The sequence below is a fragment of the Leptonotus elevatus genome, chromosome 9 (genome assembly GCF_054856555.1).
Source record: "Leptonotus elevatus isolate MCC_2025b chromosome 9, RoL_Lele_1.0, whole genome shotgun sequence".
NCBI classification, from domain to species: Eukaryota; Metazoa; Chordata; class Actinopteri; order Syngnathiformes; family Syngnathidae; genus Leptonotus; species Leptonotus elevatus.
In genome coordinates, this window is record NC_141247.1 from 2,743,569 (window position 1) to 2,767,806 (window position 24,238).

The 24,238-nt window shown below is 40.7% G+C and overlaps 1 protein-coding gene across 5 annotated transcripts; it reads right to left on the bottom strand.

Moving 5' to 3' along the window:
- Positions 1–967: 967 nt before the first annotated feature.
- Positions 968–22,950, bottom strand: pcdh10b (protocadherin 10b). 5 transcript variants are annotated; one of them, XM_086085434.1, is made up of 8 exons: positions 22,862–22,925; positions 22,573–22,634; positions 19,938–22,464; positions 18,334–18,392; positions 18,039–18,145; positions 7,488–7,619; positions 7,252–7,407; positions 968–1,776 (listed from the first exon to the last, which is right to left on the bottom strand). In XM_086085434.1, the coding sequence occupies exons 3-8, from the start codon at positions 22,440–22,442 to the stop codon at positions 1,757–1,759; spliced, it is 2,979 nt and encodes a 992-aa protein (XP_085941560.1). In that variant the 5' UTR covers positions 22,443–22,464; positions 22,573–22,634; positions 22,862–22,925; the 3' UTR covers positions 968–1,756. The 5 variants fall into 5 exon arrangements, with proteins under 5 accessions (XP_085941560.1, XP_085941561.1, XP_085941559.1 ...); XM_086085435.1 differs by lacking the exon at positions 22,573–22,634 and having other exon boundaries at positions 22,862–22,950; XM_086085433.1 differs by having other exon boundaries at positions 19,938–22,950.
- Positions 22,951–24,238: the final 1,288 nt, after the last annotated feature.

Sequence of the window (24,238 nt, forward strand, 5' to 3'; positions counted from 1 at the left end):
TGGCGCTAGTAGCTAGCGCGGTCGGGGAACTAGCTAACTTGGTTTAAAAATAACCCGAGATTCTTCACCTTGAATTCACAAATGATAAATGCACATAGCAACCAATAAAAGCTGAAAGTACAGAAGACGCAAAAATGTCCATGTTTTGAGAGCCATCCTACCTAAGAGCATACGTTGCCATGTAGTCCAGTCCGGGCAGTAACATCGGCAAATGTTTGTAGTCCAATCGATTCCACTAATCAAACGTTTCAACGTGTACCGCTGCAATACGCATACGTCTTGCTTACACAAGTAACGTTAGAGGAAGCTGGGGGTGACATTCGTCAATAACAAAATAACTTTCGGTGTAAATACAATAGAAACAGAGCTGAGTCCGCTGAAAAGTTGACCCACCATGAGGGGCGGACTCGCGATCCTGTGACATCAGTGAATACTATCTATAGTACATCATAGACCAATATATAAAATGATAGTATGGAACCTACACTTCATTTTGTCAGTTAACACACAATGTTACTCTTTGCTCTGAGTAATGAGCATGTTAAATATAAATACATAAGACCATTTTTTTAAATAATTTTTCAGTTTATTGTTGGCATATTGATGTTCTTGTGGTTGTGATGTGTGTTGTAAAAGCAGAAATGTGTTTAATGGATCCAACTGTATTGTGTAGAAAACATTTAGCATCCTGTTACTTTAGAAAATAACTATTACTAAGTTTTGATTACAATGACACAGAATTACGATGAATTTTAATTTAAACTATCATCTCCTTTTTAAACATTTAAAAAAAAAAATCATATGTTAAAGTGAAAACATGTTTTACATTTGCTAAGGCCATTCAGTCACTCTCGTCTCTCTGAGATGTACAAGCCTTCAGCAGGGGCACTTAAAAAAAGATTTAAAAAATGAAACGCTGAATTTGGAACCCAGAAAACAGATAACACGCTTCCATAACAAGTAAATACAAATTTATATATAGTTTTATATTGAGCTTGAAAGTACAGTAAAGACTTGTCACACATGATAGAAACTATTTGATGGCTCAAGAACACTGTCCAATGTGGTAGTGAAAACCTAAATCTAAATCATGTGTCCTTATTAGTGTCCACACTCAAAAGTCAGCTGGTGGAAAACAAACCCAAAGAAATACCAAAAAGAAGAAACAACTTGATGAAAACATGAAAAAAGAGAATGTTCTATCTCCAACTTTTTCGAACAAAGTTGAAGCCGATTGGAACAGCGATGCCTGACCACAAAAACTGAATAGAAAAATTGAAAACATTTCAAAATGCACAAGGAATCTCCTGTACAGTTTGGCGTGTGTAAGTATAGAGTCGCCTAAAGGGCTCAGTGGTGACTGTCCTTCTTGTGTCTGCTTTAGGTTTCCTTAAAGATATACATCAGTGCTGTAAACAGGCTCACACAAAATGGAAAGTTCAATTTTCATCTCTCCACCGTAGCCATCAGTTCATCCTTTGTTTATTTTCAGTTTCTCAGTCCTGCTGAGACAATGAGGTCTTCCCAGTAAGGCCATTCATCTACCTGCCTGCAGCCATTCGTTCCACACTTCACCCCTCCTCCACATCGGGTGGACTGAAGCCTGAAGCCTTCGCTCCAGAAAGGGATGAGGGGGTCATTTAGTTTACTATCCTCGTTTTGTGTGCATGTGTGTGTGTGTATTTCTTGGAGTCTTCATTGTTGGGGGATGATTGTGCAAATTCATGCAGTCTCCGGAATGTCGATACGAAAGGAACTAGTAAACCCTTTTCCTCTCTGGAAGAAGCAAAGAAAAACACAAGTTCTGGTTAGCTTTGTGCTAGTGTGAGTGTGTGGCAAGGTTATTTTAGTAAACAAAAACTAACGGAAAAAACAAAACAATTTTGTTAACGAAATGAAATAAAAACTACAATACTTAAAAAAAAAACGGAAACTAACTGAAACTACATTTTATGTTTACAAAATTAACTAAACTAACTATAATTATAGCAAAAATGTCCTTTATTTTAGTCTTTGGTAATTAATTTAATAGGGATGATTTTAAATGTGATTTTAAGTTGATTTATTTCAAATATTGTACACAAATAATACACATACAAATAAACTAAAATTGAAACTAACTAAAACTAAACTAAAATGAAGCATTAAAAAAAATAAACAAAAATTAATATAAACTAACAGAACCACACTGAAAACTAATTAAAACTAACTAAATTTAAAAAACAAAACTCAAAATGGAAAAAAAACGAACTAAAATGAAAATTCAAAAACTGTAATTAACTTGGTGTGTGGGGGTGGTGTCTGTAAAGTTAGTCTGAGTTAGATGAAGGAAAACAAAACAGAAAGAAAAATGGCCTCATTCACATAGGCCACGTGCACAATAGGATGTCTCACATTCCACGATCCTCAGCTCAATTCTTGTGAAATGGTTCATGGATAATAAGTGTGCAACTTCGTATTGTGAATGGTGTTGGCAAGGGGGAAGGCGATTTGGGGGGTGGGGGTGTTAGTGGGGGTGGAGGGTGTCTCTGTTAAGGGTAGAGTGGCTGGTGAATATTGCATGGCCAATTTATTTAGGAAGCCAACAAAATAATGCGGCTCAGCTCAAACCAAGTTGAAAAAGTCTCTCCCCCTCTCTAAGTTGTCTGAGTTTCATGATCGTAATCTCCAAGCTCTGGCTATCATCCTGCCCTCTCACCCTGCTTACCCCACCCTTGGCCAAAACCAGGCCTAGGACTGCATCTCCCAAAAGAGTTTGTGTATCACTGACTCGATCAGATTGGAAGGATTCATGCTCTTGTTATCATCATTCTATCCCTTCCTCCACTCCTCTTCTTGCCTCTGCACCTTCCCCCTCCCCACTCTTCTGTTGCCTCTTAACCACCCACTCTGCCACCACCACAGCTATTTGCATAAGGGCTTCCGTGATCTACTTTAGAGAGGGAAATGAGTAGCGGTGTTTGTGAGTAATGTGGCGATAAACGGAGCCCTTTGCAGTACACAATATGCATCAAACTGTAACATATAAACAATTTAAAAGATAGAAATGCACATTTAATTTTATGATATGGAGTTGAAGCACAGGACACTTTGCATTAATCTCCCCGCTGTGCTATTGACTGTTAAAAACTGTAGCTTATTACTGTTTGCCAGTGGGATTTTTTTTATTTTCAACAAATGGTTGTCTTCTAGCCTTTTGACATCATCATTTCATGTTAAAGTGTGAGTAGGTGTTAACGTGTTTTTTGTGTTTAAAAAAGAAAAGAAAATATATTATTTGCGGCACAAAAGCATTCATTAAATCGGGTCATAACTTGGATCATAACCTGCTTGCAGTTCCCGTAGTTTATAGCAAGCAAAATACAGTAAACCCCATTATTAACGAGGGGTAGAGAATGAGCCCCGCTGGAATTAGCAAAAACAACAAAACATTTATTATTGTTATTATATAGGATGAACTATAAATATGTGCTATATTTATAGTTCATCCTAGTTATATAATAACAATAATAAATATAGCACTATAATGTGTAAAATGTAAAATATTAAATTTTTCACAATACATTTTTTAATGCATGTATAAAATATAAACTATCCTAAGCACTGCTTTCCTCTCCTCAGATGCAGGATGGTGGACCAGAATTTCTTCAAAGAGGTACGGAAGTCGTTTTCCATGGCCTCACCGAACTCCTCCCTTGTCCGTGTTTTTGCCTCAGCGACCGCGGAAGTTGCATTCCGCTTAGCCAGCCAGTACCTGTCAGCTGCCTCCAGAGTCCCACAGGCCAAAAAGGTCCCATAGGACTCCTTCTTCAGCTTGACGGCATTCCTTACCACTGGTGTCCACCAGCGGGTTCGAGGATTGCCGCCACGACAGGCACCAACCACCTTACGGCCACAGCTCAGAATAGTCGCCTCAACAATGGAGGCGCGGAACATGGTCCACTCGGACTCAATGTCCCCGCCTCCCTCGGGACAAGGGAGAAGTTTTGCCGGAGGTGGGTGTTGAAACTCTTTCAGACAGGGGATTCTGCCAGACGTTCCCAGCATCTTACCCCGCCATCGGAGCCAACATACCATCAGGTGGTGATCAGTTGACAGCTCCGCCCCTCTCTTCACCCGAGTGTCCAACACATGCGGCTGCAAATCCGATGACACGACTACAAAGTCGATCATTGAACTGTGGCCTAGGGTGTCCTGGTGCCAAGTGCACATATGGACACCCTTGTGTTTGAACATGATGTTCGTTATGGACAGTCCGTGACGAGCACAGAAGTCCAATAACAAAACACCGCTCAGGTTCTGATCGGGGTGGTTGGGGGATGTTCCTCCCAATCACGCCCCTCCAGGTCTCACCGTCATTGCCCACGTGATCGTTGAAGTCCCCCAGCAGAACGAGGGAGTCCCCAGAGGGAGCGCTCTCCAGCACACCCTCCAAGGACTCCAGAAAGGGTGGGTACTCTGAGCTGCTGTTTGGTGCATAAGCACAAACAACAGTCAGGACCCGTCCCCCCACCCGAAGGCGGAGGGAGGCTACCCTCTCGTTCACAGGGGTATACCCCAACGTACAGGCGCCTAGCCGGGGGACAATAAGAATGCCCACACCTGCTCTGTGCCTCTCACCGTAGGCAACTCCAGAGTGGAAGAGATTCCAGCCCTTCTCGAGAGGATTGGTACCAGAACCCAGGCGAGTCCGACTATATCTAGTCAGAACTTCTCGGCCTCACACAGCAGCTTCCATGACCCCAGAGCTAGCTTCAGTAGCCGGGGGTCGGACCGCCAAGGCCCCCGTCTTTGGCTGCCACTCAGCTCACTGCGCACCGGACCCCTTTGGCCCCTCCTACAGGCCATGGAAAGTTTTTTATTATTATTATTACAGTGAAACCTCGCAGTTTGAACTTCTCGGAACTCGTACAATTCAGACTTCAACCCAAAAATGTGAGTAAAAAATGCCTCGGAGTTCCAACTAGTTTTCGGAGTTCGAACACCCAAGCAACATAGCTTGAAAACGGGTAGCTGAGTGAAGCCGAGCGAAGCCGAGCAATGCCGAATGCTCACGTTGCGGTAGTTGAGACGATGCACTGCTCATTTCCAGTCAGATCGTGAATACTCCCGGAGGTGCTCCATAATCGCGAGCGCATTTTGATTTGTCCATGACAATTTTCTTCGCCATGGGCCCAAAGAAAGACAACAGTGCCAGTGGCAGCAAAGAAAAACATAGTGCTATGAACCGCAGTGGAATTAGGAAGGAGATTATTGCGCCGTTGTAACTACCGTGATTACATCTGTAAATACTGGCATGAGGCACCCCCTTAGCTGTTCAACACCGTGCCTGACATTAAACAATGCATGGAAGGATTGCTTAGTAGTCTAATAATATGCCCAATGTAAATTACACCAACTCAGCACTGAACTATAGCTAGCATTAACATAGCATTTATCATCGACCGATGCCATCACACCACAACAAAAAAGGTAAGGTATTTTTTATTGTTTAAATACTGTACTGTACTGTAAATGTAAAAAACAAATAGAAAATAAAATAGGAATTTTCAGTTTTTGTAGCTTAGGAACGGATTAATTGCATTTACATTATTTCCTATTGGAAAAAATGTTTTGGAGGTTGAACAATTCGGACTTTGAGCACTTCACAGGAACGAATTATGTTCAAACTCCGAGGTACCACTGCATTATTATTATTATTTTTTATTTATTATTATTATTATTATTATTACTTACAATTTCATTCTTAAAACAAAAGTCTTACAGATATTTGGTTTCGAAACGTGCCACGACAACTTAATTGCTTAGTATGCTTTTATCTTCTATGCTAATAAATTGATTATTGATTATTAACGGCCTTTTGACCGGACTCCCTCAAAAGAGCATCAAACAGCTGCAGCTTCAAACCAGAACAAAGAGATCAGAACATACTACTTCAGTCCTAAAGGTTTTACACAGGCTTAGTTTAAAATTCTGCTACTTGTCTACAAATCACTGGATGATATGGTTCATGGATAAATAAATGCTGGTTGACTATAAACCCAGTAGGCCTCTGAGCTCTGCAGACTTGACTTAATTAATTAGTGAAGCTTAGTGTTCAAAGCAAACATGGTGAAGCGACATTTAGCTGTTATGCTGCACACAAATGGAATAAGCTAAAATGCTTTTAAATCCAGGTTAAAAACTTTGCTTTTAGCAATTTTAGAAACCTACTTTTGTTTCTTTATTTTAAAATGTTTTAATAGTATTCTGTTAACGTGTTTAATGTTGGCATTGTATTTTCCGTTTTTCCCTCTGCGTCTGTATTTCATTAGCTATTGTCAAGAAAACAGGAACAGGTGAAAAAAGAACCGTGAATAGAAAAGGGTGCACTGTATGCACTTATCACCAGCAGCCGTCACACCGTTGGGAAAAAAAAGTCAATTTTTTAAAAATAAATATATAAATATTTGATGACAGATTAAAAATGGCGGGGAAGGTATGGATTGTGGCTGCAGCATTAATTAAAAGGAAACAAGAAAACATTTTCCCTGCTGTTCTTAACAGCATGCTGTGGTTTTAAATGATAGTGCTGGGAAAGCAGTGGGGTTCTGACAGTTTGATAATTCCAGCTAGCTGTGTCTGCTGATGAGAGAGTGGGGCTCTTCAGTCGCTGCTTGACAAAATTATAATTAAGCATTATCACCAAATTGCAGTGATTGAGGCTGTATCTCTTTGTGGCATTTGAATGACAGTTTAGAATTCCATAGGAAATGTGCCATTTGCCCACCTTTTTTTTCCACTTCCCTCAATCATCTTAAAATGTTTATGTATATATATATAATTCCCCCCCCCCTGCAGAGACGACAACTGAATGACAATGAGACTTTTTAAACAGCAATTTTTCCCGTCTGACTTTCTGACAATAGTGAACGAATACCACAGCCATTCTCCCATACAAGGGTATATTTAATTTTAAAAGGACAAGAGCAGCCTGACAGTACTGCATGTAGGACGTATTGGAGAAGTGTGGGAGGACGATATCATTACAATGGGAAATAACAGAGATACTTTACGAAGAGGGAGTTAGTTATACACTTTGACAGGAAGCCAGAACATGGGTCAGATCTGAAATAAATTTCACGCTCATTTCCACCAGCCAATTCAGGGAGAGAATTGAATTTGAATTATTCTCTTTTCCCTTAATTGGATGGCCAGATCAGAAAGTAAAGGGCAGGCACTCAGGCCACACAAAGAAAATCGGATACTCACTTATATACACTGCAGTATAAGGTGAGTTGGAGCTAGGCAGAAATGCTTCCAACTCTTTCCTCTCTAGAGTGCCATGATGGTGGTAGTTGAGGTGAGGTGATGGTTGTGGTGAAGGTGATGGTGAAGATATTTGTATTGGTGACTGACGGTTGTCTCCTTTCCAAAAGTGGAGAAGGATTTATCGGCCATTTGCTCACAGCTTTGAAATACCTCTGTGTCTGGAACTGAGTCCATACCCGGCACATGCAGGTTGCTGCGGTAGTCTGGGCCCTGCCGGCCGTCAGTGGGCATGAAGCTCGGCATCCAGCAGCGATCCGAGTGGCCCAGAGCCTTGCATTCCTCTGTGCAGTTAGAGAACAGATCAGCACCTGGAGGGTGTGCAAAAATAGAAGGTATGGGAATAAAAACATGAGTGTTTTCATCACCAGGCCTCACGGTTCGGTTCGCGCATGATCCGCAAAAAGGAGGGGGGAGGGGGGAGGCACGTTCACACAAAAGCAGCATGATCAGGGGGGAGGCACGTTCACACAAAAGCAGCATGATCAGTCCACATTCACTATAATACAGGGGTGGGTAAACTCGGTCCTCGAGGGCCGAAGTCCTGCATGTTTTGCATGTTTCCTTTCTCCAACACAGCTGATATATGATCAGCTCATCAGCAAGCTCTGCATAAGCCTGATAACGATCCTGTTGATTGGAATCAGCTTGTGTTGGAAGAGGGAACCCTGCATGGAATCAGCTTGTGTTGGAAGAGAGAACCCTCCAAAACCTGCAGGACTCCGGCCCTCGAGGACCAAGTTTGCCCACCTCTGCTATAATATCAGCAGAAGAAGTTGAAAACCCTTGTGGATCACGTAAGTCGTATGTATGGGAGCATTTTGGCAATTTGGGGTGAAATTAGTCCAATGCACTTCCAGCCATTTTCACTGAAGCAACTCAACTCCCCGGGTGTTTTACTGGATTTTGACTGATTTTGCACGGCCCACAGAATATTGTGTTCTGTTGCTATAAAAACGGGTAAAAAATGTGTTACTTACATACTATATTGCTATCAAAACATGGAACCTACCAAAATAAAAGATTAGTCTCTTCTTTCATCAGGAAAAAAAAAGTAATTTCTATCTGTTTCCGTTTTGCAGCAATTAGCATTAGAACATAGCTAAGTTTCATCATTATTCAAAAATCTGTTTAAAACTGTGGAGAAAACAGCTTTTTGCCCTGGTTTATCTCTTATACTCTGCTCCCACCTACTGGCCGTTTTTGTAATAACTACCATTGCTTCAACTGTTCTCTTCAGTTCAGAGGCTGCATCAAAGCCTTCTGTATGCTCTAGCATTAAAAAAACGGATACATATGTCTTTGGGTACATGGTAATATTTAAAATAGAACGTATTTATACATTTTTGGGAGCAAATGAATTAATGATAAATGCTAGCTAGCATGCTAGCATGGCTTCCCTTTTTCGACGTTTTCGCTTGGATTACCGAAGTTTTTATTAAAATTACACATTTTCTAACAGTATCATAATGCCATCCAGAAAGTATATTTAATCGCTAATTTAGGGCGCTAAAGAAACGCTAGTTAGTTACGCCGTCATTGTTTGGTACGACACAAATCTCCGATGATAGTGGCTAGCAGCTAGCTGTTAGCATGAGCAAGATTGCCTTGCTGGTATGGTGGCCCTGAAGTGCAAAATGCGAAAAAGGGCTGGCAACGGTAATGAGTGACAGCTGTTATCTGCCTTTCTTTCTTTCCTTCTTTTTCAATATTCTGGACCAACTGGCTACTTTGTAATTCACTCTCTATGTTTAAAGTAAAGGAATGTTCCTTAAATGACACTTTGAGGTATTTTTATTATACAAAAAAAAAAGAAGATAAATAGAACATCATCTTCATTTATTTTATAAGACACTTTTGCCCATTAAAAAAGAAAAACATTCAACTCAAAATGTCAAATATAGCCGTTAAGATTTTTATTTTTTTTAATGGGCAAAAGCGTTTAAAAAAATAAATGAAGCCAAATAACTATTTATCTTTTTTTTCTTCTTTTTTTTGCTGATCCAAAAAACGAACAAATCCGTGATCTGATCCGAACTGTGACTTTTGGGATCCGTTGCACCATTAATGTTTAGGTGTTGGGTTATAAAGAGTATTAAACAAGGAATTACAGATATCAAAGCTGGTAGTTTTCCACAAGACTTTTACAAGGTGCGCTGACACATCATACTCTTTTATTTTTCCACATTAGGGCTTTCTATTTCTCCATCATTGGGATCAAAGCCACCTGCACAACAAATTTTAAACCTTCAGAGACTACACCCACACATTAATTTGAAAAAGCACTGCAGCAACACTGTATGTACTTGATAGTTGCTAAAATAATGAGGCTCAACTGAGTGCTTTTTAAAAAATGACTACGATAACATAATACCCTTATAGGCAAGTGGGGGTAGGTGGCGGCGGTCAGACAGCTTAAAACACTCTGAGTGAGGCTTGAATGCTTTTATGTGTGTGTTCAAATAAATTGCGTGTTCAAATAAATTTACACATTTCAGATTTAAAGGTCAATTCTGAAGTAAATTTGGCGAGCCATCTTTTGAGTGGTAACGGCTAAAACTATTTTAAGCATACTTTGGTTAGTTTTTTTCAACACAACCCACCCAGGTTCTTAATTAGACCCATAGTAACACGATTCACAACGAAAATTTATATGTTCGGCAATATTTGGCGAGTGACGTCATTTCCAGAACGGCCGAGTTGGCCGTCAGTCATTGTACTGCATTGTGGGTGTTTGAAGCCCTTTTTTGTGATAAGGGCTATACAAATAAACTTGACTACTCTATTTGTGACATAACATTTCATTTCCTTTAAAAATATTTATTCAAGATTTTTTACCTATTGTGATTGGATCTGGAACATTACTCCCACAAAGGAGAGATTGCTGTACTACAACAATTACAAAATTGAAGATCCACAACATTAGCTGAAATAACAAGTTGTATTTATATTTTATTTATTTTATTTATTTATTTGATGTTTTCTTCCACTAGAATTTACAAAAACTTCAATTTTCTATGCAACATCCATTTTCTTAACCGCTTGTCCTCACAAGGGTCACGGGGGTAATGGAGCCTATTCCAGCTAGCTTCGGGCAGTAGGCGGGGTACACCCTGAACTGGTTGCCAGCCAATCGCAGGACACACAGAGACGAACAACCATCCACACTCACAATCACACCTATGGACAATTTAGAGTGTTCAATTAACCTGCCATTCATGTCTTTGGAATGTAGGAGGAAACCGGAGTACCCGGAGAAAACCCACGCAAGCACGGGGAGAACATGCAAACTCCACCCAGGAAGGCCAAAGCACGGACTCGATCTCACGTCCTCTGCACTGGGAGGCAGACGCGCTAACCAGTCAGCCACCGTGCCTCTATGCAACATGTTAAATCATATTTTTTAAGTCAAATTACTTCTGTTGCATTCACAAGTCAATGAAAAATGCATGCCCAAACAAATACAATGCAGTTCAAACTCATTGCATTTGCTGGTCTGGAGTAAATACAAAACATTTTCATTACTCCATATGTTTTGAGTCGAGAACCTGTGTATGCATTTTTTTTCTAAAACCTAAATCCTCTTGGTTTGTATTTGTGTCTGAGTCCCTGTTTATGGCAAAAATCTGAACTGTAGAGTTTGAGCTATCTGCAGCTAATCCCCCCTGAATGCAGTCTGATTAGGCTAAAACCGCTGCTATCCCAGCGTGTGTGCGTACGTGTGTGTGTATGTGGGGGTGTGTGTGTGTGCGTGTGAGTGTTGTCTTATGTGTGTCAGTAGCGGTCAGCAAAGGGGGAATTTGCTTTGTTACAAAGCGGATTAATTTGGGTTGCCGTCACTAACAGCTTGGAAAAGTGCCCAGGCTCCTAACAAGAAGGGTTTCTTATTAAATATTAACCAGCATGCCATAAATACAACATCACATTACATTTTAATATGGTGCCTAACACAAGGAGGAAGCAACTAACTGTGTTGTTTCATATATATATATATATATACACACACACACACATACACATTGTGTGCATATCCTGTACATCTCCACGATGGTTGGATACGGGTTTCGATATGTGGGGTGCAACGATTCAAGGATGAAAGTGGAACAAGTTGGTTCAACACAGTGGGATTACGAATCAATTTGATATAGTACAGCTCAGATTGAGAGTATAATGCAATGACTTATTTTGTTGTCAACTTACATATATTTGAATGAATTCTACTGTAAATCTGCCATTTCCTTTTTTTTTTTGAGAGAGAGATTGTTCATTCGGTAATCTTACCGAGTCGACATGTCATCATCATTGCTCTCTCTTTTTATTTTTATTTTTTCTCTCTTTTTTTTTTTTTAATGTGCGTGAGCATGTGTGTGTGCATGTGTGCGTGTGTGTGAGTGTGTACTAATTAATTCACCTAAAACCTATTAAAAATCACATACCGTTCACCTAAACCGAATACTTCAGAATCCAGCTAGAGACGTGAGGTTGTCAGGAGACCCTGGTTTCATGAATCGATTTGATATTGATTATTCAATTTTTTAAACCAGCCCTAATAGATAGATAGATAGATAGATAGATAGATAGATAGATAGATAGATAGATAGATAGATAGATAGATAGTTAGATAGATAAATAGATAAAGATTAAGCAGCACATGCAGCAATGTATTATGCTCAGCAAATTTAAAACCTCCATTAGTAAAATAGATAGCGCATTCAACTCAAATGGGAGCATGCTCTGTTTCATTTTTCCCCTTTTTAAGAAGGGTACACAGTCACACACGCACACACACACACACACACACACACTCAACTAGATAAAGCCTTCTTGATATTTCTTGACATTTTGGTAAAATTGGAAAAGGCACAGCAGACAGTTTGAAAGGAATCAGGAGGATGAAACCATTCTTGCTGCAGTGCTTGAAAAATGAATACAACTTTTGGGTTATGCCCTTATCTCCGAATTAAATAGTTGTGCAACTATTTTCTCAAGGTTGCAGACAGTCAGAGGGAGCTATGAATCGCTGGCTGCCAACAATAGCATCTATCTTGTGATTCTGCAGGGAATGAGTATGAATTGTGTCAACATGTTTCTCACACAGTGTAAGCAGAGGGGGCAATGCACAGACAGCAGGAAGATGAGGGCTTGCTGACCCTCATTTCTTCTCATATTCCTGTCTCAACTTAGCATTCCACATGGGGCAAAAGCAAAGCCCCGATAATAACCTTCATTTGGTAATTGGTATGCAGAGGTCGGAAAAAATGAATTACTGATCAGTGAGCTGCTACCAAAGTGATAACGTGAACTGCAGCGCTAAAGAGGAATTCGCATTTGGCAGCAAGGAGAGATGGGAGTCAAGTTAGGGAGGAAAGTGTTGGCGCTTGTAAAAAGTAGATAAGCACCTTGACTCCATTTCACCAAGTGCGTGACATTGACTGCATTGATGTACTTTATCCATATAGCAGGAATGGAAGGTGGCTAACCAAGAGGAAGTCCAGTGTCCCTTCAATGGTTTTATGGGCTCCAACAAATGAGGAGCTCTTTACTTGCATGGTGGACTTCATTTACTGAAAACTCAGGAGATCAATGTCAGTATACTATTTACACTAGGGGTGTCCGGCGATTACATTTTTTTTTTTTATCGTAATTAATCACATGACTTCATTAGTTAAGTCAAAATGAATCCCAAATGTTATATCTGTTCTAAATGTACAATAAAAAAAAAAATCCTCTAAGTTTTCATACTCTTGTTGGGAAAACAATGTTAAACTAATAGAAATATGGCTGCATCTTTTAGTCATTGATACAGTAATTTCATAATATTTCATCAAATTGAGTGGAAATAAAAAAGATGTACTATACTGTAAAAAACGAGTGTGATATTTATTTGTGTTGAGGTAATTTGTCTGCCACTAGATAGCATAATTGCATTTGAAAGACATTGGTGACAGGCTCAGTGCATTTTTCTTTTCATGTTATTAAGAGCTATCTAACCTTTAACATGAAGTAACTTATGAAATTCTGCCCATTTCCCACACCAACAATGTCAGAGTCGTCTAGTGCATATAATAACACTGTGTAAATAATGCCATTCTGACTAAGTCTGTGGATAAAATGTAATGTAATGCTAAATGTTGGAATGCAGCTTAATGTTTAATTGGAGATGCACTAAAAGTTTGCTAAATTAAAATTTTCTTTGCATGGCTTACATAGTTAAACATTTACAATAGAATGTCACATGCTGGCCGCACTGAACAAAAATGGAAATTACATTTACTTCTGAATTTGACTTCCACTATAATATACTACTGATACTTTTATACAATTATTTGCAAAGATTGATTAAAAAATATAAATATATTCAAATATGTAGCTAGCGTGTGGTGATTGGTACTTATTTTTTTAAATAATTAGTAGTAGTGCTTAAATGATGATCATTTCTCATGAAAAATGTAATGCTTTACAGCTGAAAGAAAGACCAATTTAATCTTCTATAGAATACTTTTTGATCATATCAAAACTGTCAGAGTCTGAAGAGTGTCTGTTTCGACTCATAATCTTTGATCAGAGATTACTGATTTGCAAAATACTGCCATACTTAGCCTATTAATTCAGGTTCTTGTATTGATATACATGTTTACAAACATGTAGTGGGGAGCTCCTCTTTTGTTAAACAGAAGGGGCTGGCATTTAAAATGCTAATACACAGGAAACAGGATGCGCCTAGCTACAAGCAGCAGCTGCTGGTGCTTACATTAAACATAAATGGCATGGGTTGGAGAGAGAGAGAGAGAGAGAGAGAGAGAGAGGGAGAGAGAGGGGGGGTGGATGGAAGGAGGAGAGAGGGAGGGAGAGTGAGAGACAGGGGGGAGAGAGAGAGAGGCAGGGGGAATGATGGTAGGAGGGAGAGAGAGGGAGAGAGAGAGGGAGGGAGAGAGAGGGATGGAAGGAGGGAGGGTGAAAGAGAGAGAAACAGGGAGAGGGACGGAGAGATGAAAGGAGAGAGAGAGAGAGAGATGGATGGAAGGAGTGAGGGATGATAGGAGGGAGAGGGGAGGAGAGACAGAGGGAGAGAGAGTGAGACAGAGGGAAGGAAAGAGAGTAAGAGGCAGGGATAGAGAGAGTGAGAGAGAGAGGGGGAAGAAGGAAGGGAGAGAGAGAGGGAGACTGATCTGTGAATTTCTCCAAAATCTTGTCGAGCTCTTTCTGACAGTGAGGTGTATGTCAACCATTTTGGCATTGTGCAATGAATGCCGGTGTAAATGGCAAGAAAGCTGCACTTCGGCACAACTCTGACTTGGAGCTTCCACAACCAAAGAATGCCCACCTCAGAATGAAGACATAAAACAGCATTCATAACTCTGTGGGGCCTTTTGTACAAATCAAAAGATGGATAGAAAAGACGCTCAAATAGTCTGCTTTAGGAAAGTAACATTGGAAAAAAAAGATGGGCATTGTGTCCCAGTGTATTGGTACCCACTGAGTACATTTGGAGGGCAAAGCTACAATGAGCACATGACTTACTTCATGAAGGAATGAAGCAACTGTTATGTTTGCAAATGCTCAATACTCGCTGCATTTGACAGCCTCATTAAAAGGCATGTCACATCCAGTCGAGTGGTCTCCAGCACCAAGTGATTGAGCTCACAGGGAGCAGGCTCATCATTAACTTTGCTGCGTATTTACAAACTCTGACATGAAATCGACATGCATCAAAAGAAACAGACCTAATGTCGTACAATCATGAATTGGATCGGGGGAAAAATACCACGCCCATTAAGAAATCAACCTACTTCAAATGTTTGAAATCATGCACGTGCATTTTTTGATAACCCCCCCCAAAAAAGTATTTTATTTTATTTTATTTTTGTCCTTGTTACAAACAAAAAACAACAACAACTTGAAAACTAATAATTTTGACTGTTTAACTACAGTTTTTTCTTATCATCAGTGCTTTGTGGTTAAGGTTAACATTCTGCCCTCACTGCACGTTCTCAGCTTTGTGCAGCGTGAGAGATAGACAATATGAAGAATGAAGCTCTAGAAGCTTTCTTGAGTATACATGTTGATTCTTTTACTATTTTCCTTCACAAGGTTTGTCCTTAAACTTCTTTTAACCTTCTAAAATGGATTGGAATTCTTGTGTATGTCTTTATGGATTCTAATTTTAAATTATGTTAAAGGACTAACTTGATAAGTTTTGCTTCATTCTGCCCCTTCTCAAACTTGCATCTTATCATATTGTGCTTTTTTCCCCTTCTTTTGTTGTGTTCTTTTGCTGTGCTTGTTTGAGATGGATAAAACCAAATCAAAATCAAATGACAAAAACTAAACAGGTTCAACAAGTGTAACAATGAGGCCCTCTACTGGATTAATAAGACACTACATCAGCAACACACATTTCATTGCGAGTGTATGGCTACAGGCGACCAACCCACAGACAATATTTTGCCACATCAAAGCAACACTAAGGAACTTTTCATCCATCCATCCATCATCTACAGCTTATCCAGGGTTGGGTCGCGGGAGCAGCAGCTTTAGCAGCCACTTCAACCAGTTCCTCCGATGGGATCCCAAGGCGTTCCCAGGCCAGCCAAGAGACATAGCGTGTCTCCAGCGTGTCCTGGGTCGTCCCCAGGGCCTTCCGCCGGTGGGACATGCCCGGAACATCTCCCCAGGGAGGCGTCCAGAAGACATTCGAACCAGGAACTTTTCAACCGTCATAAAATATTTTCATAACTCTTCTGATGAAACATCAACTTAAAACTAGTTGAATGGTCATGGCCTGAGGGGATCTATATTGCTTTTACTGGCGCTGAGCAACTTTGACAAAGGTGGCAGGAACCCTGTCGCATAAAACTACAAATGTGAACTGCTTTAGAGCATACATCAATCCCCCCTTTACCCATTCATTACATAGAAAGAAGTTGATTCGAACGTCTACATGCGATTACTGCTGTCATGGCAGAAGCTGCAAAACAAGCGAAAAGTTTTGTCTGAGAAGACATTATTATAATTTTTTACGTCAATGCATATTTTAAAGCTACTAAACGTAAAATATTCTATTTCAAATCGCTACTGTCACCTGCTGAAACTGAAATGAAACTGCAAATAGACAGGGAGCGGGAAATTGGTGTGTGGGTTGGTGAAAGATTTTGGTTGGTAACCCGGTGGGTAGTAGGTGATGTCTGGTCGGTGCTGGATTTCACTTTCCTTTCTTTTCTTTGATCCTTCTTCGGGTCTCCTGACAAACTCACGACTCTAGCTGGATTCTGAAGTATTTGGTTTAGGTGAACGGTATGGGATTTTTAATAGGTTTTAGGTGAATTAATGAGCACACACTCACTCGCACGCACACACACCCGCACATGCACATACTCACGCACATACAAAAAAAAAGAAAAAAAAGAGAGAGAGCAATGATGATGACATGTCGAATCAGTAAGATTACCGAATGGACAATACTGAAAAAAAATTAACCGCTAATGTGTTAGAAGTCATAAATGGTCAAATAAAATGGCTACTGTAAAGATATTTTGGAGAATAAAGTTTTACAGTTTACATCGATATTAAATAGATTTTTGATGCGCTGTTACATCACGATTTATCAGTGCAGTTTCATTTTATGTTTGCATGTTTTGGTCACCTATGTTTAAGACCCGCGCTAATTGCCAGATGAAGGGGAAACTAACACGTTTAGAGTTCCTCGACAATTTGAACTGATTCACAATGTGTGTATGCTAGCAAGTAAGTGCCTCAATATTAAGCTTTATTAGAGATTGTTGGACATTTATCTACATTGAGGTTAACTCATTTGGTCCCAAAAACGTATAACAACGTTCTATTTCAAATATTGCCATAGTCACAAAAATGTATTTATATGTTTTTTTTATGTGTTTATTTTTTTTATGCTAGAGCATACAGAAGGCTTTGATGCAGCCTCTGACCTGAAGAGGCCGCTTAAAGCAATGATAGTTATTACAAAAACGTCCAGCAGGTGGCAGCAGGGTATAAGAGATCAGCCAGGGCCATGTTGCAACAAGATGTTTTCCCCACAGTTTTAAACAGATTTGTGACCAATAATGAAACTTAGCTAACAGCTATATTATAATGCTAATTGCTGCAAAACGATAACAGATAGAAATATACTTTTTTTCCTGATGAAAGAAGAGACTTTAATCTTTCTTTTGGTAGGTTCCATGTTTTGATAGCAATCCTGTAGAACAGCTGTGAGCGAAGGGGGTTGCTTCAGTGAAAATGGCTGGGAATGAATGAGTTAATGTTACCTGTACTATTGGAACTATATGTATAAATAATAATCTCCCCTATGTTTTTGTTCTACAGAACTTCTAGACACAAAGCAAATGAAACAGTCCAAATAGAAAACCTGGTTTGATCATTGCTCACATGGAAAAAAACATCAAGTTCCATCTGTTTTCTTTGCTTTTTACAGTAGAAAGTTTAGAAATCATGAGCGACTGCAGCAATTGCCCTTAGAACAAAAACAAAGATTGCTGGATAGATCGACTGAGCTGTGCCACATGATGTTGGCCCTGTTTACAGCCTTTCTCTCTGATTACAAGCAGCTTCCAACACAAGACCCCCCTGGTCTCACCATGAATACAAGCCACATGCTCATCAGCAAAATGCGGTCCACGCCAAGCCAGCCAAATCTCTATTTTGCGAATGACGGCAGTCAATCTTTATAACAAAAGAATGAACTGTTTTTCTACCGTTTGGAAGGCCTCTATTCATGGCATCGTGGTCACTGTCTCCCTGCTCGCTGTCGCCATGGCCGCTGTCTTTGGAGCTGACCAGATCTGCCTCCTGGAATGCTGAGCTGGAACCAGACAGAAGGTGAAGTTTGCCATTAACATCATGTACGTTAACAGCACAGGTACATTCTATCTAATCCCATCTCATCATCCAGAGTGCCAGTGCAATAATGAGAGTTATCAGCGACTAAAGGCAGTAGATAAGCGCTTTCATTACAGGGTAAGCAACAGGAAGGTCTGTCTCGATATTTACCTATTAACACGTCTTGGCCTGTCCACCATGTAGCTTATCTCTGCTCGCTGGTGTTTGTTCTGAAAGAAAGGTGAAGGTTCTGTGTATCACTCCAAAAAATCTTGAAACGGTATAGCACATTGTTGATCTTATGCTATGAAATGAACGACAATGATACATGAGGCAAGTGTGTTTTTGTGTCGTGATTAAAGCATTTTCTCTTTTGTTAGTATAAAGTGGCATACAAACATGCTAGGATTAATGTTGACACAATGTAAGTCAAAATCATTGTGACTGGAATGCATAATGGCAATGGTTAGTGTGTATGTTACACCAGGAATGACCAACAATGGTAGCCCCTAGAGCCCGTGGGCCTGTTCTAAAAATAGTTCACCAGTGATGGGACAATTGTGATTTCCCAGGAATGATGATTTGAAAATGTGAACATTGGAAGATATTTATAGGAATAAAATGTTGCATGTATATATGTATCTGTTTCCTAATTATTCTCAGAAATCATTAACATGATCAGTGTAGAGCTGTCAAAATTAATTGATTGATCAACAAGTAATCGATTATCAAATTAATCGACAACTATTTTAACAATTGAGTAATCATTTGGAGCCTTTTTTTAATTTATTTAAAATTGTCCAAATCCTCTGATTTCAGCATATCAACAGTAATTGTTCTCTGATTTTCTCTAGTCCTTCATAAAAGAAAACTGATCATCTTCTGTTAAATCAAAATAAGACATTTGTAAAACCATGACCGAACTGGTAACATAGTACATCTTTTTTAAACACTATACAAATGTGAAGTATGAAATAAACAGTAATCAAGGAAAACATGCTTTTTAATACACTATATTGCAAAATTAAAATGAATCAGATTCATCAATTAATCAATAGATTAATCGATTCTAAAAATATTCGATAGCGACAGCACTAGATCAGTGTCACATAAATGAGTAGCATTAATTGCTAATTAACATTGCCCGACTGATATGGATTTGTTTGTTTTTAAGCCTGATGCCATTTCTTATATTTGGCACAATAAAAATTCAGATTACCAAATGATCGGCCGATTAATAAGAATAAAATAACTTTTCTTTGTTCTTTTACACTTAAATCAATAAAGATATGAAGTAAAAGCAGAACATTTGACTGTAGCAGTATAAGCATTTCATTAACTTTAGATAAGAGAAATAAATTGACCGATGTCATGCATAATTGGCAGGGGGGCTGTTGAATGAATAAAGTGTATTCAATGTATATCTTTTTTTTGGGGGGGGGGGGGTGATTTTTGGCTACTTTCCACTATTATCGGATGACTTGTGTTTAATACATGAAAATGCACAGTGATTACTGCTCTTTTTAGTTCAATTTCCTCACTCAATAGCGAATAATGCTTGAATGAAAATGAATTTGAACACTTTTCAGTGGGCATGTATGGTCACACAAGAGCAGCTGCATGAAGCTGTGTTGACACACTGAATTGAAGGAAAGGGCTTAGGGACATATTATTATGAGGACCGGTTAAGATTAAGTCAAACAGACAGGCTTTAATGGTGACATCCTATTAATGGATTAGACTTTGCAGTAAACAAGAAGCACACATTTTCTTACCTCATTTGATAATATGCTGCCATTTGATATGATGTCAGGCTGCGGGTCTGTGTACCCCGTGACTATGGCTCCACATGGGTTGTGGTCACTGTCTGTGCTCCTAGACGGACTACACGGCTTTAGGAACATGAGGTCGGTTTTGGCCGACTCGGGAGTCAGACATACCTGGTAACAATAGTTCTGATTTGGATGGTGGGAGCCGAAGCTCCCTGACTCCTCTACAGGGACTTGAGCTGCACCCGTGCCACTCACATTCACTGCACTTTGCACCAGCATGATATCAGACTTGCTGAGCTTTTTCTTATGAGCCCGACTTCGTCGTGAGCAACAGGAACTGCAGCCCAGGCAACACTCGCTGGTCAGGCAGGTGTAAATGTTTAGCTTTTTTTCCTTTTGGCAACGCACGGCCAGCACAATCATGACCAGGAGGAAGATGAAGGAGACCAAACCCAAGGCAATGATGAGGATGAGCGTGAGGTCCAGACCGCTTTCTTTGGCCTTCGCTCGGTCTGCGGCGCCGCGACCCTCTGCCACGCTGTCCACCAACACCACTAGTATGCTGGCACTGGAGGACAGCGGAGGCTGCCCGTGATCTCGCACCTCGATCAACAGGTCGTACAACTGATGAGGGTCTCGTTTCGCCGACGCCCGCCTTGCTGTCCGGAGTTCCCCCGTCCTCCAATCCATCCGGAACATTCCGTTCTCGTTGCCCCTGTGGATGCTGTAGGAAAGCCTGGCGTTTTCGCCGTCGTCCGAATCCATCGCCACGATGCGGGTCACCAAGTAGCCAGGTTCGGCTGAGCGAGGTAGAGGCTCCTTGGCGGTGCCGTTCTTCCCCATCGGGGCGAGCACGAGGGGGGCGTTGTCGTTCTGGTCCACGATGATAACTTTGACAGTGGCGTTAGTCGAGAGCTCTGGGGAGCCTGCGTCTTTTGCCTGGACTACAAATGTGAAATCCTTCAGTTGTTCGTAGTCAAAGGACCTCAGTGCATATAAGTACCCTGTCTCCTCATTTATTGACACGTATGTTTTGACTGACATGCTTTGGATCTCACACTCTAATATGGAATAACTGATGACAGCATTCTGCCCCATGTCGGGATCCAAAGCAGTCACCGCGTGTATATACGCCCCTGGGACATTATTTTCTGTCACGTATACATCATATATGGCTTGTGTGAATGTGGGGGCGTTGTCATTCTCATCTGACACTTGCACTCGGATGGACTTGCTGGTGGCAAGAGAGGGCAAACCTTTATCCCTGGCAACCACTGTCACTGAATAGGAGTCTGCCTGCTCCCTGTTCAACAAGCCATCAGTCACTATGGTGAAATAATTCCGAAATGATGATTTCAATTTGAAGGGCACCTCGCCGAGGATTTCCACGTTCACCTGTCCATTCTCTCCAGCGTCCAAGTCTGTCACACTCAGCAAGGCAATGACGGTGCCGGGGGCCGCTTTTTCACTGACAGACTCAGTGACAGTGCTGAAGGTGATCTCTGGTGCATTATCATTTACGTCAGTGACTGTGACGAGGACCTTGCAATGCGCGGGCACGGCGTTTGGCCCCATATCCTTGGCTTGGACAAAAATCTGATACAGGCTGCTCTCCTCGAAATCCACCTCCCCGCGCACCTCGATGCGACCTGCGCGCTGGTCGATGCTGAAAATGTCTTTGACGCGGTTGGAAATGTGGTTACTAAAAGAATAGCCGATCTCGCCATTGAGTCCTTCGTCCATGTCAGTGGCATTCAGTTGGATGACGAGCGTACCTGCGGGCGCGTTCTCCGAGAGTGTAACTGCGTAGACGGGCTGCTCAAATACAGGCACGTTATCGTTGGAGTCCAGCACTTGAACCACCAGCAGCGCGGTGCCTGTCCGGGGAGGCTGGCCGCCGTCCACCGCGGTCAGCACGTACCTGTGAGCCGCCTGCTGCTCTCGGTCCAACGGCTTCTCCAGCACCAGCTCGGCGAATTTGTTCCCGTCTGTTTGGGTCTGCACGTCCAGGTAAAAGTAGTTGTTGGTGGTGATATCATACGTGCGTAAAGAATTGGTGCCCACATCCTGGTCGAAGGCGCTCTCGAGCGGAAAGCGCGTGCCGGGAGTGGCGCTTTCGGAGATTTCCACCGTTATGTCCGTTTCAGGGAAGCTGGGTGAGTTGTCGTTAATGTCCACCACCTCAATCTCAACTCGAAAAAGCTCCAAAGGGTTCTCCAGGAACACTTCCATGTTGAGCTGACAGTTTGCGCTCTGTTTGCATATCTGCTCCCTGTCTATTTTCTCGTTCACAAATAGAACGCCGTTCTCTGTGTTTACTTCCAAGTAAGGGGTCCGAGAGCTGGGCACAACTTGGAAACGGCGTGATGCCAGTTTGGTAAGGTCCAGTCCCAAGTCCTCGGCGATATTTCCCACCAAGGTGCCATGGCCCGCCTCCTCCCGCACAGAATAGCGTATTTGGGCGAGCACTCCATCCGCGATACACAGGACAATTAAAAGCACAATCATCGCCGAGGGGGGGAAAGATATACTAAAAAATGAAAGAAAAAAATTAAAAAAAGAAAGACAAAAAAGATTAAGTGCACTTGAGGAAAACCTTAATATCCTTTTAAATGGATCAAATGTTAATTTCTATTACCCGTTTCAGGCCAGAAAATGTGACTAAAATGCACACCACTTTTCACCACCATGTATAAGGCACTATTAAAATTGAAAGAAGAAGAAAAAAAGCAGGTCATATTTCCTATCTTTTTCAGATGCGTCCTGGAACGTTTACAGTGCGCATTCCAGTAAAACGCAGTGGCAGATGAGTGATGGCAGGAAATTGGCTAGGTTAAAAAATTGAAATAAATAATTAATCCACTTAAGAAAAGTAAACGTGAGTTATTTCCCACAATGGTGCGATGCATGGGAGATTTGTCGCTTACTTGTCCTTTTAGTATTCTGGCTCCATGTCTCTTCTTGGCACTCTGCTCCTTCACTGCGTCCTCCTCCTATCCGCTCTGTCTGTACGGATGCTGTTCACTCAACGATTTGCCCCCCACCCCCCTTGACGCACACGCAAACACGCAGGCATCCGTCACGCCTCCCCCTGGCCACTGCGGTTGTAAATCACTGGGAGAACTCTTCTGATTTGTTGGCTTGAATTGATCGGCCAAGATCGCCCCGCCCACTTATTTCTCCACCATTAAACTACATCCAACATTGGCACGCCTTCAAGTACCCCAGGAATAAAAATTATTGTTCCAAAATTATGACATGATTATGGTCCAGCACGACTTCAAACTAGTTACAGTATATTACTTAACATTGTTATCGGACTATTTATGGGCTAAAAAATAGGACCATCTCATAGTTTAGGAGGTTACTGAGGGAGTCCATCCATGCCAAATCTATGGAAGACTAATTGGAATGAGTTAAGTATGTATATGGTGTGTCACCTGTAGAAAAAAAAACATTCAAAAGATACATTACATACGTGTATATCAAATAAATACACACACACACACAGATCAGCCATTATATTGCATCATCAAAAGGGCAATGTGACTGTTCTTAAAGTTTTAGCAAATTTGTTGGATTTATTGATTGATAGTATGTTGAGGATTTTGTGTATACATATATATTGTTGTTTGTCTTTAATTGTTGTAACGATTGTGTATTTTTGTTGCCCCTGTGGACAGGTCACTCTTGGAAAAGAGAATTTTAATCTCAATGAGTTTCTTACCTGGTTAAATGAAGGACAGATTGGTGATGTACTGCATGTAGTAGAAAATAACAGTCTTCATTTTCTGTCAGATGGACGCTTTGGAACATATTGTACGGCTCTCTATGTGTCAGAGGCAGGCAGACAGCTATTCATTTCTATAAATGTGCAACACTTGGCCCTGAATTCTCTTTGTAATAAATACACATTTCAGCAGCTGATACATGACATGAACAAAGGTACTTAGACTTTTGTGTTTTCATAATAACCATGATTATAATACATTTTATTTGTAAAGCGCTTTAAAAAAAAAAGGCAACTTTACAGGTTAAAAACATTACAATGAATAAAACACATTCAGAAATAAAAAGGGAAATAAGAGGCAAAAATAAATAAGTAAACAGCAATGTGAGACAATGGATAGATGATGAAGGCAGGGTAGAATTGGTGAATTTTGAGGAGTGATTTAAATGATGGTCTTGTGTGTGATGTGGAAAAGTGTTCATAATTGCATTTGTAAGACGTTGGTGACAGCTTGGTGCATTTTTCTTTTCATAGTAAGAGCTATATAATATTTAACATGAAGTAACTTGTGAAA